General features: G+C 51.2%; 2 protein-coding genes across 6 annotated transcripts; one reads left to right on the forward strand and one right to left on the reverse strand.

Annotated features, from left to right (window-relative positions):
• Positions 1-301: 301 nt before the first annotated feature.
• LOC309793269 (uncharacterized protein C17orf114) lies at positions 302-6,497 on the reverse strand (the record flags this gene model as incomplete). 2 transcript variants are annotated; one of them, XR_014291899.1, is made up of 3 exons in its annotated part: positions 536-624; positions 6,110-6,203; positions 6,409-6,497. XR_014291899.1 is itself a non-coding variant. In XM_082603691.1 (2 exons), the coding sequence occupies 2 exons, from the start codon at positions 1,133-1,135 to the stop codon at positions 452-454; spliced, it is 246 nt and encodes an 81-aa protein (XP_082459817.1). In that variant the 3' UTR covers positions 302-451. The 2 variants fall into 2 exon arrangements, 1 of the variants encoding a protein (XP_082459817.1); XM_082603691.1 differs by lacking the exons at positions 6,110-6,203; positions 6,409-6,497 and adding an exon at positions 1,063-1,135 and having other exon boundaries at positions 302-624.
• Positions 6,498-6,773: 276 nt separating this feature from the next.
• Positions 6,774-19,043, forward strand: PLD2 (phospholipase D2). 4 transcript variants are annotated; one of them, XM_082603683.1, is made up of 25 exons: positions 6,774-6,850; positions 7,511-7,620; positions 7,707-7,837; positions 7,943-8,085; positions 8,527-8,632; positions 8,725-8,790; positions 8,912-8,970; positions 9,118-9,210; positions 9,303-9,455; positions 10,065-10,214; positions 13,173-13,256; positions 13,399-13,477; positions 14,256-14,366; positions 14,547-14,717; positions 15,101-15,227; positions 15,402-15,520; positions 15,611-15,724; positions 15,865-15,969; positions 16,192-16,280; positions 16,387-16,500; positions 16,678-16,727; positions 16,993-17,127; positions 17,360-17,513; positions 17,897-18,011; positions 18,263-19,043. In XM_082603683.1, the coding sequence occupies exons 2-25, from the start codon at positions 7,512-7,514 to the stop codon at positions 18,485-18,487; spliced, it is 2,802 nt and encodes a 933-aa protein (XP_082459809.1). In that variant the 5' UTR covers positions 6,774-6,850; position 7,511; the 3' UTR covers positions 18,488-19,043. The 4 variants fall into 4 exon arrangements, with proteins under 4 accessions (XP_082459809.1, XP_082459808.1, XP_082459811.1 ...); XM_082603682.1 differs by lacking the exon at positions 6,774-6,850 and adding an exon at positions 6,918-6,971; XM_082603684.1 differs by lacking the exon at positions 6,774-6,850 and adding an exon at positions 7,101-7,278.
• The last annotated feature ends 277 nt before the right edge of the window (positions 19,044-19,320 follow it).

Consider the following 19,320-nt stretch of genomic DNA (forward strand, 5'->3'; position numbering starts at 1 on the left):
ACTGATATATTTTCAATGCCTGGCAGGGAGTGGACATTTGATAGTCATTGAACGAATACGCGCCCTAGCCCCATCTGCTGTCCTGCCTACCCCGCACCCGCTCCAAACTGCTCTCACCACACTCAACTCTGAAGCTTGATTTCAGCAAACCTACTTCCTGCTAGGCACACCTGGGCGCCGCATGAGGTCAGCTGCCTCCTGTTCCCCACTCCTGCGTCCTCACTCCCACCCCATGCTGCACTTCCCACCTCAGCCCCATAACAGCCCTGGTGTCGTGGTCCCCATCTCCTCTCCAAAACATATGCACATACACACAGCACTTGGCAATTCTCAGTGTATTTAATAAGAAGGTCATGAGGGGTCTGTGGGAGCCGGACACTGGGATGACTGAGAAGGCGGGGGAAGGAAAGTTGCCAAGGCCTCCTGGAAGTTCAGCCCCTGGTTGTCCCCTTCAAATGGTGGAGTCGTTGGCCGATGCTATGTCATGCAGCTGGTGGCGGAAGGAGAGACGGGCTTTCCTGCTGAAGTAGGCGCCAGACCCAAGGGACGGTATCCCTCCCTCAGCCACGATGGAGGCTACAGCTGGGCTGGGATCTGGATCTCGGGGGGCAGCTGGATCCAGGCCTAAAAGGGAGATTGGAGGGGGAAGAAGGGAGTTGTGTGTCAGGCGGAGGAAAGAGGCCAGGGAACCTAGGGGGTGAGTGTCGCTAGCAGCAGCAGGGAGAGGAGAGGGGACGTTGGCAGCAGGCCTGGCTTCCCTGGCCCGTGACCTATGCACTGGACACGGGGCCACACTCAGAAGGACCCCCATGCTTGGTGTAATGCTCTGCTGTCACGGTCTTGAAATTCTTAATATTTTTTTTAATAAGGGGGTCCCACTTCTCCATTTCGCACTGGGCCCTGCGAAGTGTTTAGCCAATCCTTTGACGAAGTGATAAATCCACCTCCCGCCCAGGGGGCAGATTATCCTTTTCCCTTCCCTGATTTGAGCACTTACCTTTCCCCCCAGTGCAGTTTGTCTGTCTGCCTGGCAGCCCACCTTTTCCTCTGTCTCCCCCATACCTGCTCCTCTTTCAGTCCCCCGCTGTCTCCGGCACCCACACCATGGGAAACACCATGCCCCCTTCAGATCCATCTCAATAATGGACGAGACCGGGATGCTGACAATGGCCAGGAGCGCCCTAGGAGGGGTGTGGTTTCCAAGCCCCTCCACTGTGGGCAAAGCTACCACTTAGCCTCAGACCGCCTGGTGATTACAGGCGCCAGGAGATAGAAGGGGGAGGAGAGGGAGGAGGGAAGGGGTGGAGGATCCCCCACTCAAACACCTATCCTTTTGTGCCCCCTTAATCTTGGAGTTGTCTCTGATCCCCATGGAGAAGCAGGAGAAGACTAGGAGGGGAGGCATGGTAGAGAGACAGACACACAAGTGCCGACACAGACAGATGCAGTGAAAATTCATCGCAGCAATGCCAGACAACAAGGGTGCCAGGCTGGACCCTGCTGGGGTTTCATTTGTATTTTATTTTATTTTTTGTTAATATTTATTTATTTATTTATTTATTTATTTGGCTGTGCCGGGTCTTAGTTGCGGCACGTGGGATCTTCGTTGCCACGTGCGGGATCTTTTAGTTGTGGCCTGTGGGTTCTAGTTCTCTGACCAGGGATTGAACCCGGGCCCCCTGCATTGAGAGCTCAGAGTCTTAGCCACTGGACCACCAGGGAAATCCCTCATCTATATTTTAGAATGAGATTCACTTGTATTTAGAATGCCCAAGATGTAAAAAACTTAAAGAATAGTTTATTTTTTTAGAACAAGAAACTTTACTAGTTAGGGAAATGTTATGTTCTCAAGTGGTCCAGTAGCTCTCAACCCCTTTTATGAAAATAGTTGTAATTGATTAATTATGCTGTGCCAGGTAGATTCTAGGGACTTTTACATGTTATCTCACTTGATCGCGTCAATGATTTTTTTTGTGTGTGTGTGTGGCCATGCCGTGCAGCCTGTGGGATATTAGTTCCCGGACCAGGGACTGGATCCATGCCCCCTGCATTGGGAGTCTGAACCACTGGACCACCAGGGAAGTCCCTTTTTTTTTTAACGTCAATGATCTTTTAAAGTAAGTGTTATTATTATGCTGATCTCAGAGATGAGGAATCAGAGGCACTGAGAGATTAGGTAGCTTGTCCAAGGTCACACAGGCAGTTATCAGAAGAGCAGTACTTTCCCTCACCCTCTTCAGTCTGACCCCAGAGTCCACTCTGTTAACTGCCACACCGAGCTTTCCAAGCATGTTCCTGGCAGCTATTGCCCTCAGCCAGGTTTAGGGCAGCCAGAGCCCAGGCTGGGAGCCTCAGGTCCACAGTATGCTAACCAAGGACTCTAAATGCCCTCCAAGAGCTATATTATCATTCCCTAAGGGTATCATGATGTGGGAAAGGTTGGAAAGCACTGCTGACTATGCTGCCTGACTGAAATCTGTTATTTTATTTTATTTCTTTTTAATTTTTATTTTATATTGGAAAATCTGTTTTTTAAATTAACTTTATGGAAGTAAAAATTTACATACAATTTAATGCACACATCTTAGTGTACACTTCTATGAGTTTTGACAAGTGCATACACCCATGTAATCACCACCGGAATCAAGATATAGGACATCTCCATCACCAAGTTCCCTGTGTGGCCTTTACTGTCCCTCTTTTTCCCCACTCCCTGACGTAGGCAACTACTGATCCAATTTCCATCACTATAGATTGGTTTTTCTGTTCCAGAACTTTATATTAATGGAGTCATATAGTACTACTCTTTTGTGTATGCTTCTTTCAGCATAATGGTTTTGAAATTCACCCGTGTTGTGTGTATTAACGGTTTGTATTTTTTTGTAAAAACAACTTTATTGAGAAATAATTCATGCACCATATAATTCACCCTTTAAAGTCTACAATTCAGTGGTTTTTGACTATATTCACAGAGGTGTGCAACCATCACAATTAATGTTATAGCCTTCTCATCATGCTCAAAAGAAACCCTGTACCCATTAGCAGTCACTCCCCTGTCCTTCTCCCCAGCTACTGTCCCAGCTATGGTCTCTTTGGATTTACTTATTCTGGACATTTCATAGAAATGGAATCATATAAAATTTGGTCCTTTGTGTCTGGCTTCTTTCACTTAGCATAATGTTTCAAGGTCCATCCATCCCTGTTGTAGCATGTATCAGTACATCATTCCTTTTTATGGCTGAATAATATTCCATGGTAGGGATACACCACATTTTGTTTATCCATTCATTACTTGATGGACATTTTGGTTTGTGTCTACTTTTTCGTTATTTGAATAATACTACTGTGGACATTCATGTACAAGTTTTTGTGAAGGTATACATTTTCAATTCTTTTTGGCATATACTTAGGAGTGGAATTGCTGGGCCACATGGTAACTCTATGCTTAACACTTTGAAACTGTTTCCAAGGTGGCTGTACCATTTTACACTTTATTCATTTTTATTGCTGAGTAATAGTCTACAGGCCACAAATTAATCAAAATAAAAAACCTCTGCTTTTCAAAAGGCACCGTTATTTTATTTATTTATTTATTTTGGCCATGCTGAGTGGCTGGGCCCCAGCAGTGAAAGAGCCAAGTCCTACTGGACCAACAGGGAATTCCAAAAAGGCACCATTATTTTAAAAAGACAAGCCACATTCTGGGTGAAAATATTTGCAATACATATATCTGATGAAGGATTTGTATCCAAAATATATAAAGAACTCTTACAAATCACTAATAAGACAAATAACATGGTTTTTAAAAAAATTAGTGAAAGAATTGAACACTTAAAAAGAGATATAAAAATGGTCAATAAGCACATGAAACATGGTCAACATCATTAGTCATCAGAGAAATGCAAATAAAACTATGATGATGTACTATTTTACACTTATTAGCATGGCTAACACTAAAAAGATAGACAATATCAAACGTTGGCCATGCTGCAGAACAAATGGAATTATCATACATAGATTTTGGAAATGTAAAACACAACAACCATTTTGGAAAACAGTTTGGCAGTTCCTTTTACCCCCTATCTTAAGATATTTCACTTATTTAAAAAGTGCTTTTTGGAGTTGGAGAAATCAGGCTCCCTGACTTCAAACTATACCACAAAGCTACAGTAATCAAGACAGTATAGTACTGGCACAAAAACAGAAATATAGACCAATGATACAGGATAGAGTGCCCAGAGATAAACCCACACACATATGGGCACCTAATTTACGACAAAGGAGGCAAGGACATACAATGGGCAAAAGACAGCCTCTTCAATAAGTGGTTCTGGGAAAACTGGACAGCTACATGTAAAAGAATGAAATTAGAACACTACCTAACACCATACACAAAAATAAACTGCAAATGGATTAAAGACTTAAATGTAAGACCAGACACTATAAAACTCTTAGAGGAAAACATAGGAAAAACCCTCTCTGACATAAACCACAGCAAGATCTTTTTTGACCCACCTCCTAGAGTAACGGAAATAAAACCAAAAATAAACAAATGGGACTTAATTCAACTTCAAAGCTTTTGCACAGCAAAGGAGGCCATAAACAAAACAAAAAGACGACCCTCAGAATGGGAGAAAATATTTTCAAATGAAACAACAGACAAAGGATTAATCTCCAAAATATACAAACAGCTCATGTGGCTCAATATCAAAAAAACAAATAATCCAGTTAAAAAATGGGCGGGGGCCTCCCTGGTGGCGCAGTGGTTGAGAGTCCGCCTGCCGATGCAGGGGATACGGGTTCGTGCCCCGGTCTGGGAGGATCCCATATGCCGCGGAGCGGCTGGGCCCGTGAGCCATGGCCGCTGAGCCTGCGCGTCCGGAGCCTGTGCTCCGCAACGGGAGAGGCCACAACAGTGAGAGGCCCGCATACCGCAAAAAGAAAAAAAAAAAAAATGGGCGGAAGACCTAAATAGACATTTCACAAAAGAAGACATACAGATGGCCAAGAGGCACATGAAAAGATGCTCAACATCACTAATTATTAGAGAAATGTAAATCAAAACTACAATGAGGGATCACCTCACACCAGTCAGAATGGTCATTATCAAAAAATCTAGAAACAATAAATGCTGCAAAGGGTGTGGTGAAAAGCAAACCTTCCTGCACTGTTGGTGGGAATGTAAATTGATACAGTCACTATGGAGAACAGTATGGAGGTTCATTAAAAAACTAAAAATAGAACTACCATATGACCCAGCAATCCCACTACTGGGCATATACCCTGAGAAAACCATAATTCAAAAAGAGTCATGTACCACAGTGTTCATTGCAGCACTATTTACAATAGCCAGGACATGGAAGCAACCTAAGTGTCCACCAACAGATGAATGGATAAAGAAGATGTGGCACATATATACAATGGAATATTACTCAGCCAAAAAAGGAACGAAATTGAGTTATTTGTAGTGAGGTGGATGGACCTAGCGTCTGTCATACAGAGTGAAGTAAGTCAGAAAGAGAAAAACAAATACCATATGCTAAGGCATATATATGGAATCTTAAAAAAAAATGGCACTGATGAACCTAGTTGCAGGGCAGGAATAAAGAGGTAGACCTAGAGAATGGACTTGAGGACACGGGGTGGGAGGGTGAAGCTGGGGCGAAGTGAGAGTAGAATCGACATATATACACTACCGAATGTAAAAGAGTTGGCTGGTGGGAAGCAGCAGAGCACAGGGAGATCGGCTCAGTGCTTTGCCATGACCCAGAGGGGTGGGATAGGGAAGATGGGAGGGAGGCTCAAGAGGGAGGGGATATGGGGACACGTGTACGCATGTGGCTGATTCACTTTGTTGTGCAACAGAAACTAACAGTATTGTGAAGCAATTATACTCCAATGAAGATCTATTTTTTAAAAAGTGTTTTTTAATGACCATTTAAAAATAGCCTTTATTTGTCACTTTCTTCACCCTGCCTCTATATAAATGTGCGCAATTAGAGATCAAACAAGTTTGGCTAGTTTCTTAAAAAGTTAAAATGATGGAGCAACTCCACTCCTAGCTATTTACCCAAGAGAAACGAAAACATATTTCTACACAAAGACTTACCCAGGAATGTTTATAGGAGCTTTATTCGCAGCAGGCAAAAACTAGAAACAACCCAAATGTCCATGAAGAAATATCCATCAACCCACTCTTCCATCTAGAAGAGATAAAGAAATCTACTTTTAAAAAAAATGAAATATTTTGTGTATTAGAACCTGAAATTTTTCCTGTTTCCCCTTAGACTGTTAGTTCCAGAAGAGCAAGTCCCGTGATAGTCTTATTCAATACTGTATGCTCAGAGTCTGGCGCGGAGCAAGTACGCGGTAAATAGTGAATGAATGAAAGAATGCAAGCTTGCGTACGTTAATGAATTTGTGGCCACCAGCCCTCGGGCCTTTCGTCATTCCTTCCATCTACAAACGCTGGCTAGGCCGGCCCAATGTGGTTCTCAGCCGGCCCGGGAAGGGGACACAGCCAGGTCCTTGCCGCGGAGGCGCGTCCCGCCAGGGGCCCTGGCGGGATCGGTGGCCGGAGAGGCCCCGGGGGGGCCGGCGCCCGAGCGGAGGAGGGTGCGCAGGGCCGAGGGTGCGCAGGGCCAAGCGCCCACAGGGAGGAGCGGGCCTGCACGGACCGACGGCGCAGGACAGACTGACAGCCCGGCAGACGGCGCCGCACCGATGCACAGGGAGGGTAGCGCCGTCCCGCAGAGCCGAGGGCGGCCCCAGCGCCCAGGCCGCACGCAGGACTGCAAGGGCAGGCCGAGGGCGGCGGGGGCGGGACAGGACCGACGAGAATCCCGAGGAGGTGAGGCCGGGGGCCGTCCCGCCCCCAAGGGCAGACCCTGAGCGCCCGCCCCGCCCTGGCCCTCTGGGGTGTGGACTCCCGCTCTGACTTTGCTGCGCTGCCGCCGGCTCGGGCTGCCCGGGTGAGGGGGAGCCGCGGAGATGCCGGGCCGAGGAAATCGGCCGGGGACGGGAATGAGCTTGGGCTGCGGGTCCTCCTGACTCAGCCTCATGCTCTGATTTCGGGGTTTCCCTCCCGGGCGGGGAATGCGTAACTTCCTCATTCCCGCCTGGACCCCTTCTTCCAGCTGGCTTGGCCTGGCTGGAGCCCCGGTGGCTCGGGACCCCTGGCAACCCCCGGGGCCCCTCCCCTGGCTTCTTCTCTGCCCCACTTCGGGGCCATCCGGGCCTGGCCGGGTGTTCCTCGGCACCCTGGTTACGGGACGGGAGGTGGGACTCAGGCATTCTGGATGCGGGAAGGATCGAAATAAGGGATGGAGATTAGAGGCGGGTTGGCAGGGCGTTGCAGGCCGATGCGCCATAATCAGAGAGAGTGGGGGCCAGCGGGAGCCAGGTGGGGGGGGGAGCGGGGGACCTGTGGGATATGGAAGACCGTGGGGTGCGATGGGGGGCAGGGTTCTGCAAAGCAGGTAACCTTCCTGAAGCCTCCCCATATTCCTAGGATGGCGGCGATCTCCGAGAGCCTCTTCCCCTCTGGGGGTGACCTGGACTCCAGCCAGTTACAGATGGAGCCCGATGAGGTGGACACTCTGAAGGAGGGAGAGGACCCAGGTACACAGGGAGGACGCCCTCAGGGAGAGGAGGGGGGGTGCTGAGACCTCCTGGAGTCCACATTCTTCCACTTTCTCTCCTGTCAGCTGACCGGATGCACCCCTTTCTGGCCATCTACGACCTCCAGCCTCTGAAAATTCACCCCTTGGTGTTTGCCCCTGGGGTTCCCGTCATAGCCCAGGTGGTGGGCACTGAAAGATACACCAGTGGATCCAAGGTGGCTGGACTGGCACCAGGGAGGGGGCTAAGGGGAGGGCTGGCCAGAGCGGGGGCTGCCACCCAACCAGGGAACATCCATTCAGTCAGTTCCTCACTCCCCCAGGTGGGCACCTGCACTCTGTATTCTGTCCGCTTGACTCACGGTGACTTTACCTGGACAACCAAGAAGAAGTTCCGTCATTTCCAGGAATTGCATCGGGACCTCCTGAGACACAAAGTCTTGATGAGTCTGCTCCCTCTGGCTCGGTGAGGGGGACAAGGACAAGACTGCCTCCTGTGAAGGACAGGTGCCCCCTCACCGCGGGGCAGCATGGGATGTCACTGCCCCAGCCCCCATTGCTGCTTTCTGTCTGTCTCATCCCCAGACCACAGCCTTTCCTCCCCCAGCTGCTTTCCTCCCCCACCTCTGGCCACTGGGCCTGCTCCTCTGACCCCGGTTACCAGGAAACCTTCCCTGCTCAGCTCTCCCTGTCCATGGTTCTGGGCCAGTATCTCAGCAGGGCTGGATGCCCAAAGTACCCTTGGCAGCCTCCCACCTTTTTCTGTCTCCATCCTCAGGGTAGGGGGCATTCCTTCTGCCAGCCTCGAGGTCCCCTCGCCTCTTCCAAGACCCCACCTCCAGTGCTTCAGGAATCCAGGCACCCAGCCTCCCATCCTCCTATTGACCTTCCCCCATCCCTTCCACAGCTTTGCCATTGCCTATTCTCCAGACCAAGAGGCAAACAACAGAGAGATGCCCTCTCTACCCCGAGCAGGTCCTGAGGGCTCCGCCAGACATGCATCCAGCAAACAGGTGGGACCGGACACCAGGTCCTCTGGGAAGGTGTTTGGGTGCAAATGGTTCTGGTCCCATCTGTCTCTCTCTCTTTCCCATCCCTACTTCAGAAATACCTGGAGAATTACCTCAACCGCCTCCTGACCATGTCTTTCTACCGCAACTACCATGCCATGGTAAGGTCAAGAGGCTGGTGCCAGGTCTCTTGAGATGGAGCAGGGGGCAGAGGACCAGGGTCGATAGAGTGTGAGGGGCTGAAAATCAGTCTCTCCTCTGAGCCTTTTTCTTCCTCTGCAGACAGAGTTTCTGGAAGTCAGTCAGCTGTCCTTTATCCCAGACCTTGGATCCAAAGGACTGTGAGTGTCTGACACCCCTCACCCGCCATCTGCCAACATCTGGATCTCTCCCTGGCTGAGAATAGGGAAAGAGCAGTGCACAGTGGGCTGGAGGTCTGTTTCCCTCATCCAGCCTCATCCAACATCTCTTCCTGGTTTTCCCCACAGGGAGGGGGTGATCCGGAAGCGCTCAAGTGGCCACCGTGTTCCTGGCCTCACCTGCTGTGGCCGAGACCAAGTGTGTTATCGCTGGTCCAAGCGGTGAGGCCTGAGCAGAGCCGCTGGGCAGTGGGTGGGGGTGAGGAAGGAGATCCCAGGGGCATGGAGGCATGGTCAGAGCCCTTCCACTCCAGGTGGCTGGTGGTGAAGGACTCCTTCCTGCTGTACATGTGCCTCGAGACCGGCACCATCACATTTGTTCAGCTCTTCGACCCTGGCTTCGAGGTACAGGTGGGGAAAAGGAGCACAGAGGCACGGTACGGGGTCCGGATCGACACCTCCCACAGGTAAGCCTCCCTGGTGTGGACAGACATCTGGTGAGTGAAGAGCCAGCCTGGGGCCCTAAGGGGAGTTAAGTGGAAGAGACCATGGAAGAAAGGAAGGCGTTCCCACCTCCCTGGAGCCGGCCATGATTTGGAACCAGAGAACTGTTCTAGTCAGATGCTTGGGGCTGCTCTTAGAGGCTGGGCCCAGAGAAAGAGAGTTGAGTATAAGCCTGGGGGAAGGACTTTTGGTGCAAAAGATAGGGCACTCCATTCATTCATTTATTCATTCAACAAATTTAAGGGACTCCCCTGGCGGTCTAGTGGTTAAGATGCCATGCTTCCACTGCAAGGGGCACAGGTTTGATCCCTGGTCATGGAACTAAGACCCCACATGCAGTGCAGCATGGCCAAAAAAAAAAAAAAAACCAAAAAACAAACTTAAGTGGCTGGCACAATACTAGGTGCCAAGGACCCAACTGTGAATAAGGCAGATATGCTCCCTGTCCCTGTGAAGTCAAGTAGGGACTAAGGGAAGAGGTAGGAAAGAGGTGATAGCTAAAGGGGAGGTTTCTGGGCCAGGCCAGAGGTGTGGAGGGTGAGGATTGTGGTCCACCCATTGTTCCCATCCAGGTCCTTGATTCTCAAGTGCAGCAGCTATCGGCAGGCACGGTGGTGGGCCCAGGAGATCACTGAGCTGGCCCAGGGCCCGGGCAGAGACTTTGTACAGCTGCACCGGCACGAAAGCTACGCTCCACCTCGGCCTGGGACCCTGGCCCGGTGGTGAGACACTGACAACCTTTCTGAAATTGTCAGTGGCCTTTTCGACCTCCTTGATGTTCTCTGAGTCCTTGATCCTCTTTATCTCCTCTGACCCCTTCTGACCTCAATAACCTCCCCCTTTGACTTCTCAAATCTCCCTGACCCCCTGACCTCTTTAATCATGCTGATCCCTCTGATTCCCCTTTGATCTTTCTGAACCCCAAACTGGGTAGTCTCTGACCCCGACCTCTCCGACCTCCTGTGACCTTTTTAACCTCCTTTCACCACACTGACCCTCTCTGTTCTCAGTGATCTCAAATGTCTCTGATTTATTCGTCCATTTAATAAACATTTTCTGAGCACCCACTATGTGCCAGGTCCAGTGGCAGGGATAAGACTCAGTAGGTGATTCAGTCATGAAACAATGGGAGTTTGCCACGCTGGTGGTAGATATAGGGTACCAAGCACAGAGGAGGGGCATCTGCCCCAGCGTAGGATGTCAGGACTGGCTTCTAGAAGGCAGTAACCCTGAGGTTAACCTTAGCAAGATAAAGAAAATGGAGAAGGGCAGTCTGTGCAGAGAAGCTAGAAATAGCCCAGCGTGTTTGGGAACCACAAAGACTGACTATTGTTGCAGTGTGAGGAGCAGTGGTCAGTAAAGAGTCTGGGGGTCGCAGGGTCTGATCAGTGCCTCTCCCGCTAAGCTGAGGGGGTTAACCTTTATCATAGGCAGAGAGGAGTCATGGAAAGAATTTTTCTTGGAGGTGGTGTTGAGATTTTTTTTATTGGAGTATAATTGCTTTACAATGTTGTGTTAGTTTCTGCTGTACAACAAAGTGAATCAGCTATATGTATACATATAACCCCATATCCCCTCCCTCTTGAGCCTCCCTCCCACTCTCCCTACAGGGAGATCAGCTCGATACTTTGTGACGACCTAGAGGGGTGGGATAGAGATTTATTTATTTATTTATTAAAAAATTTATTTATTTTATTTTTATTTATTTTTGGCTGTGTTGGGTCTTTGTTGCTGCGCTAGCACTTTCTCTAGTCGCAGCGAGCGGGGGCTACTCTTCGTTGCGGTGCGCAGGCTTCTCATTGCGGTGGCTTCTCTTGTTGCGGAGCACGGACTCTAGGCGCACAGGCTTCAGTAGTTGTGGCACACGGGCTCAGTAGTTGTGGCTCGCAGGCTCTAGAGCGCAAGGTCTGTAGTTGTGGCGCACGGGCTTAGTTGCTCTGCGGCATGTGGGATCTTCCCGGACCAGGGCTCGAACCCGTGTGCCCTGAACAGGCAGGAGGATTCCCAACCACTGCGCCACCAGGGAAGCCTGAGATTTATTTTTTAACATAAGAACTGATCATATCTAATACTTATGTAGCGCTTAGTGTGTGCCAGAAACCATTGTGAGTGTTTTATGTTTATGAACTTACAACAGCCCCGTGAAGCAGGTACAGTTGTTATATCCACTTTACAGGTGAGAAAACTGAGGCAAGGAGAAGTTAAGTAACTTGTCAAGGTCACACACCTTGTAAACAGTGGAACCAGGATTCAAATCCAGGTAGTTTGGGTCAAGACCCTGCTCTTCACCATCAAACAGGACTGTTAGTTATTCAAAGTCTAACAATACGGAAACATATTAAGTAAAAAAATTAAAGTTCATTGCACAAGCCTTTACCCCCTGGCCCTTAGTTCTTCTCTACACCCCCTCCCCCAAATCCCATTTTTCTCCCCAGAAGCATGCCTGGTGATAGTTTGATATTTATCCTCCCAGATCTTTTCCTGCATATTTTCATGTGCTTAGCATATATGTTACTTTTTGTTTTAATGTAAATTAGATCATGCACTCTCTTCTTTTTTTTTTTTTTTTTTTTTTTTTTTTGCGGTACGCGGGCCTCTCACCGTTGTGACCTCTCCCCGTTTGTGGCCTCTCCCGCTGCGGAGCACAGGCTCCAGACACGCAGGCTCAGCGGCCATGGCTCACGGGCCCAGCCGCTGTGCGGCATGTGGGATCTTCCCGAACCGGGGCACGAACCCGCATCTCCTGCATCGGCAGACGGACTCGCAACCACTGCGCCACCAGGGAAGCCCTGCACTCTCTTCTTTGTTTTATTTTTTTCACTTAACACGTGTTAGAGATTAGGCATTTACATTATTTCCCACTTTCAGTCTTATAAACGATACTGCAATGAACATAATCTTTGGTTAAGCACTTAATAGGATGTCTTCCTAGATATAGAATTACAAAGTGCATTTAATGATATCGGGGGTATGTGGATTTAATATTCTGATAGATACTACCAAACTGTCCTCTAAAAAAGCTATAAAACCAATGTATATTCTCACAAACTATGAGAATACTCACTTCCCCATATGCTAATATTGAATGTAACCTGCAATTTTAATTTTTGCCAATCTAGTGAATTTAAAAAGTGTTATTCATATTAATATCAATTTCCTTGTTTAGTGATGAAGTTGAACATCTTTTCATCTATGATTAGCCATTTTCCCCCTGTGAACTATCAGTTCTTTCTTTTTTTTTTTTTTTTGGCCGTGCCATGTGGCTTGTGGGACCCTGTTCCCCAACCAGGGGCCAAACCCGTGCCCTCCGCAGTGAAAGCACAGAGTCCTAACTGCTGGACGGCCAGGAGATTCCCATATCAGTTCTTATTCTTTGTTCAGTTGGCCTATATGTTTTTTTGTTATTGATATGTTGGAACTCTTTATATGTGATGTATTATTCTTCCCAATCTTTAGTCACTTTCTTTGGTTTGTTGTGTCTTTTGTAGTTTGTACTTTTATTTAGCTCGTACTGGCAAATTTATCCCACTTTGATATATCTGCTTCTGTCTGACCTCTCTGATCACTCTTGGTCTTTGACCCTGCTGTCACCTCTGACCCATGACTGTCCTCCAGTCTTCACTCTCCAGAGCTTTCTGGCTTCTGACTCCCCTGACCTCCTTGGCTTGGCCTCCCTCCAGGTTTGTGAATGGGGCAGGTTACTTTGCTGCTGCAGCTGATGCCATCCTGCGAGCTCAAGAAGAGATTTTCATCACAGACTGGTGGTAAGTGGGGAAAAAGCCTGAGCAAGAAGCGGTAGGATAGGGCCTGCAACAGATCAGCTTATGGGTCAGAAAAGGAGTGGAAGGGGAGGAGTGACTGTTGTCCGGAACTTAGCTTGCCCTTACCCGCTGCCCTGAATCCCAGGTTGAGTCCTGAAATTTACCTGAAGCGTCCGGCCCATTCAGATGACTGGAGACTGGACATTATGCTCAAGAAGAAGGCGGTGAGGAGAGTGGTTGGGCTGGAGGGGAGGTATGGTGGCGGGGTGGCCTGTGGGTGGAGATTGGTTAGAAGGGACTGTAGCATGGGGGAAGGCAGGGAATCTGAAACTTGAGGAGGAGGAAATATGCCCATCCTGGCTTAGTGTCTGGCAAACATTGCCGCCTCCCCTTCCCTGAGGAGAAATGACACCTCCCTGTTCTTGCCCTTCCTCTACCTGGTATAGACTTTCCTCCCAGTATCCATTACACTCTGTTGTGTTACTGCAGGGTGGACATGGCTGTCTCTCTCCCTGGGCTGATTAATATCACTGGTTCCAATACAAGGCATAGTGTCTGCTATGTTGGGAGCATCCATAGATGTTGATGGGTGGGAGGGAAGATATGTGGATGATGGAGAGTGGGTGGGTGAATGGATGGGTAGATGATGGAAAGGGAGATAGATAGAAGGATATGAGGTTGGGAAGGTGGGTCAGTAGGAGAGTGGGTAGGTAGATGGATGAATGATAGATGTACATAAGGGGATGAGTAAATTTTGGGGAAAATGGGTGGATAGATAATGCTGGGTAGGCGGGTAGATGTGTGGATGGGTGAGCAGATAGATGATATTCAATCTAGGTTTGCTGTAAGCATCAAAGCAGGGTGTAAGTGGCAGAGCTTTGAGGATCTCCACGCAGGGAGGAGGAATATACAGGAATCCTGAGCATGGGGAAGGGTTTGGGAGGGTGGGAAGGGGTCATTCCGAGGGAGGCATTAGGATCTGATTCCCTCACTGACCACCAGGAGGAGGGTGTCCGGGTGTCCATACTGCTGTTTAAGGAAGTGGAGTTGGCCTTGAACATCAACAGTGGCTATAGCAAGAAGGTTCTGATGCTACTGCATCCCAACATAAAGGTGACTCTCAGGACTCAGAGACCCCTTCCCTGCAGCCCTCCTCACCACACTTTCCCATCCCCTCAACCCTCCCTTTCCTTGAACATCTCATCCTTCCATCTTTCCATTCTCTCCCCCAACGCCTCCTCTTTCTTCTCCCACCTAAGCTCACTCTCCTGAACTCCCCCACACCTGTTCTAGGTGATGCGCCACCCAGACCAGGTGACTCTGTGGGCCCATCATGAGAAGCTCCTGGTGGTGGACCAAGTAGTGGCCTTCTTGGGGGGGCTGGACCTCGCCTATGGCCGCTGGGATGACCTGCACTACAGACTGACTGACCTTGGGGACTCCTCTGAGTCAGCTGCCCCCCAGGTAACCCCCCAAGGCCTTCCTGAGCTCCTCCAAACTCAGCTAGCCTAAATCCACACCACTTCCCGGCTCCAGCCTTCCCCTCCAGTCATTCCAAGCCCACACTCAGGGTTCCTTGGCCTTTCTGGGACCCCAAGAACCTGCTTTGAATATACTATGACCCAGTCCCCTCCCCATGTCCGTTACCCACCCCTCCCCCCATTCCTCTAGGGATTTCAAATGCATCTGAAGGGGAGGACCGGGGAATCAAACTCTCTCTGCTTCATTCTTACTCTGTGTGTCTCTCTGTCTCCCAGTCTTCCAGTGCTCCTTTCTTCTCTTTGGCCTGGCTCTGTATGGCCCCATGACCTCTCCTTGCCCCTGGCTTGGGTGTGTTCCCCCTACAGCCTCCTACCTCATGCTCAGACCCTCCAGCTGCACCAGACCTCTCTCACAACCAACTCTTCTGGCTGGGCAAGGACTACAGCAATCTTAACACTAAGGACTGGGTCCAGCTGGATCGGCCTTTTGAGGGTAGGAGTCCCCTTCCTCCAAAGCCCGTGAGAGCTGGGAGCAGGGGCAGAAGGCAGGGCTGGGACTGAGGATGGGATGAACTGGGTCAAGGGTAATGCACCCTCCTCCTCCCTGTCCCAAGTGTCCCCAAGAGACCATCCCTGACCTCTCCCCTGACTCTCCTGGGACCCCCAGATTTCATTGACAGGGAGACCACACCCCGGATGCCATGGCGTGACGTCGGGGTGGTGGTCCATGGCTCACCCGCCAGGGACCTTGCCCGGCACTTCATCCAGCGCTGGAATTTCACCAAGGTGCTCAATCCCTCCTGTGAGGCTGGAGGGCAGGAGGGAGCTTGGGACGGCTCATCACCTCCCTCTGACTCTGCCATCCCTCTTCCTCAGACCACCAAGGCCAAGTACAAGATACCCATGTACCCCTACCTGCTGCCCAAGTCCACCAGCACTGCAAACCAGCTCCCTTTCATGCTCCCGGGAGTGCAGTGCGCCACCGTGCAGGTGAGGCTCCGACTTCAGCCTGCCCTTGCCTCCCTCCCTTCAGCCCAATGCCCCGGCCCACTTTCCCTGACCTGAAAGCCCCCGCCAGACCCCTCCTCTCCCGGGCTCAGGGGCCACATCATATTCGCCGTCCCCCCCAGGTCTTGCGGTCAGTGGACCGCTGGTCAGCGGGGACCTTGGAGAACTCCATCCTCAATGCCTACCTGCACACCATCAGGGAGAGCCAGCACTTCCTCTACATTGAGGTCTGACCGGGGTGAGGGTGGGGCAGATAACGGAGGGGACATCCCAGGGGAGAGACTTAGGATGTCAGTGGCATCAGTCGTTGAGGACTGGCATAGCTGGGCCTGGAGAAATGCAGAAGCCTGGGGCCAGGGCCTGGAGCCTGGGGGTGGGGATGGCAGTGGGGAGCTGAGGGCAGGGGCTGGGGCCGGACTGCTGATGTCTGTCATTGGTCCCTGCCCCAGAATCAATTCTTCATTAGCTGCTCAGATGGGCGGACGGTGCTGAACAAGGTGGGCGATGAGATTGTGGACAGAATCCTGAAGGCCCACAAGTAAGATGGACCAGCCAGAGTGTGAGGATTGTGGGTGTGGTTTAAGCCCAACTGGATGGGTGGGGCTTGGGGGAGAGGTCACACCTCTGACTCCACCCCTCTCCAGACAGGGGCAGTGCTTCCGAGTCTACATGCTTTTGCCCCTGCTCCCTGGGTTCGAGGGCGACATCTCCACAGGTGGTGGTAACTCCATCCAGGCCATTCTGCACTTCACTTACAGGTGACCCCCGGCGCTCCCCTCAGCCAGACTCTGCCTCTCCATGGCCCCATCCTACCTATGCCTCCATCCTGACTCCGTCCTGATCCCTTCTTGCTGGACTTTTGAGGTCCACCTCTCTCCTGACATCCCCCATCTCCTCCCCAGTCTCCACCTCCCTCACCCATTCTCTTCCCTCAGGACTCTGTGTCGTGGGGAATATTCAATTCTACATCGCCTCAAAGCAGTCAGTGAGTGCTGGGAGCTGGGGGTTCAAGCCCTGGACCCCCGGGGAGGGGGCGATTGAGGGACTGGAGCCCCAGGGATGGAGGGAAGGAGGCTATCACTCCTGCATGCTTCTGGGGCTACTGCCTGAGCCCACAGGTGGCCTGATACTGCAGAGAGAAGTATATAGACCAGGGCTTCTGAAGTGAGGAGGTAGATGGGACAGGGCTCTGTCTGCACATGGAGAGTACCTCTCACCTCACTCCCCTTCCCCCCATCTCTTACTCACAGTGGGGACAGCATGGCGGGACTATATTTCCATCTGTGGGCTTCGCACACATGGAGAGCTGGGTAGGCACCTGGTCTCAGAGCTCATCTACATCCACAGCAAGATGCTCATTGCAGATGACCGGACAGTCATCATTGGTCAGTGCTGGATCTCGGCCCCCAGCAACAAGAGGAGGGTGGGGAGAAGTGGAGCAGGGCCCAGCCAGGGGCAACGGGATGGAGGTGGGTGATGGAGACTGCAGCTGAGGCCCAACTGGGGATGGAGGCCAAAGAAGGCGTGTTGCCCCCAGGCTGGTTCTTGGGTAGAGGTGATGGGGTCTCCTGGGCTCAGGGGGACGCAGTGTGTCCTGCACCGCACCCCCCCATCCAGGCTCTGCAAACATCAATGACCGGAGTTTACTGGGGAAGCGGGACAGTGAGCTGGCTGTGCTGATCGAGGACACAGAGATGGAGGCATCCCTCATGAATGGTGTGGAATATCAGGCGGGCAGGTTTGCCTTGAGTTTGCGGAAACACTGCTTCAGGTAGGGCCGGGGTGGGGTGCTACAGCGTGGTGGGAGAGGTGGAAAGGGGGAGGGTCTGCCTTTTGAGCAAGTGTGAGGATTGCTTAGAGGTAGTACTGGATTTCCCAAGAGGCAGACTCATCCAGTTTAAGGTACCGGCAAAGCAGGGATACCAAAAAAATGAGGAACAAATATTTCAAAAGTAATTTGGTATATCTTTTAAAGCATTAAAATAGTCGCCAAAGTAGAGACAAATTAAAGCTCTGTTGGACTCGTTTACACTTATTTTACTGTTTAACATTGCTTCTATTTTGAAATACCTAGGTAGGCACATTATAATTTTCTGCTCTTCAGGCTTTCAAAGGATCTTAATCTGGCCCTGCTGGGACCCCTTTCTCCCGCAGCATGATTCTTGGGGCAGATGCCCGGCCGGACCTGGATCTCCGAGACCCTGTCTGTGATGACTTCTTCCAGTCGTGGCAAGACACAGCTGAGAGCAATGCCAATATCTATGAGCAGGTGGGCAAAGGGGGTGGGCAGGGGTGCTGGCAGGGGGAAGTTCATGGATAATCCTGTCTAGGGTGGGATAGAGAGGAGCCCCTGCACAGCCATCCTCATAAGAGGATAAGAGTCTGGGGACATCATGGGATTCAGTGGCTCAGGGTCAGTGTAGAGGGATATGGTGGGCATGGGGGTGTCTAGCCTAGTTGGGCTTGGACTCTTGGGCCGTCTCCCCAAGCCTTATTGGCTTCCATGCCCCTCGCCCACAGATCTTCCGCTGCCTGCCGTCCAACGCCACTCGCTCCCTGCGGGTACTCCGGGAGTATGTGGCCGTGGAGCCGCTGGCCACGGTCAGCCCTCCCTTGGCCCGGTCTGAACTCACCCAGGTCCAGGGCCACCTGGTCCACTTCCCCCTCAAGTTCCTGGAGGATGAGTCTTTGTTGCCCCCCCTGGGTAGCAAGGAGGGCGTGATACCCCTAGAAGTGTGGACATAGCTGTGGCTCCAGCCCGGGAGAGGTCACCAGCCGCTGGGCTCTAACTCATCTGGCTCCCTGCCCCCTCACCCCGAGGACCGAGGGCAGTGCCTCTGAGACCTGGGGGAGGCAGGCATCCCCGGAGGGGACTAGAGAAGTCACAGAGGACCCTTTCTTGAGAAGTAGCCAAAGAGGACACTCTCAAGCCCGGGCTGGGGAGACAGAAGAGGGTCCAGAGAAGTTCATCCTCCTCGCTGCCCAGTTCAAACCACTGCTACAAAGGAGAAGCAAAACTCCTGCCAGGATGCCTGGGGCCAGCCTCCTACTCCAGGAGGACCAGATTCTGCCCTGGGCCTTCCCATCTCTCCCTTAGTCTTCCTGCCCTTGAACCCCCTCCCTGCCCCAGGGCCTTTCCCAGTTCATTACAGCCAAGGTGGAGGGAAGGATGGAGCCACTCCCGGCTTCAGTGCCCATGGTGGTGAGGGGACGGGGGTGGGGGGATGCACACTAACCCTCTCCACCAGCTAATGACAGACACTAACTTTGTATCAGTTCAATAAGCATTTCATAAATAAAAGCCTAGAAAAAGTCCTTGCCTCTTCCTTGGCTGAACTGAGTGCTTGTCTCAGCTGCCCCCCCAGGCCTACACACAGCACCACAGGCCCCTTCATCCTCTCTCCACACCACTGGTTTCTTCTTTCTGTGACTTCATCTCCGCTCCGCTTGTCTGTGGCTTCGGGAGCTCTGTCAGTAGGTGCTGGGAAGACCAGGTGTCCACACAGGGATGCCTGGGTGAAAGAAGGGTGGGGCCAAACCAGGACTCCTGGAGGACAGTGGGGCTGATGGTGCAGCTT

This window comes from Mesoplodon mirus (assembly GCF_964341445.2).
Source record: "Mesoplodon mirus genome assembly, chromosome: 18".
NCBI classification, from domain to species: domain Eukaryota; kingdom Metazoa; phylum Chordata; class Mammalia; order Artiodactyla; family Ziphiidae; genus Mesoplodon; species Mesoplodon mirus.

Coding starts and splice junctions, on each gene's coding strand:
- PLD2 (XM_082603683.1), top strand. CDS start 7,512: ATGGCGGCGATCTCCGAGAGCCTCTTCCCCTCTGGGGGTGACCTGGAC. Junction 9,456..10,064: donor CGGATCGACACCTCCCACAG/GTAAGCCTCCCT, acceptor GTTCCCATCCAG/GTCCTTGATTCTCAAGTGCA. Junction 15,228..15,401: donor GCTGGATCGGCCTTTTGAGG/GTAGGAGTCCCC, acceptor TGGGACCCCCAG/ATTTCATTGACAGGGAGACC.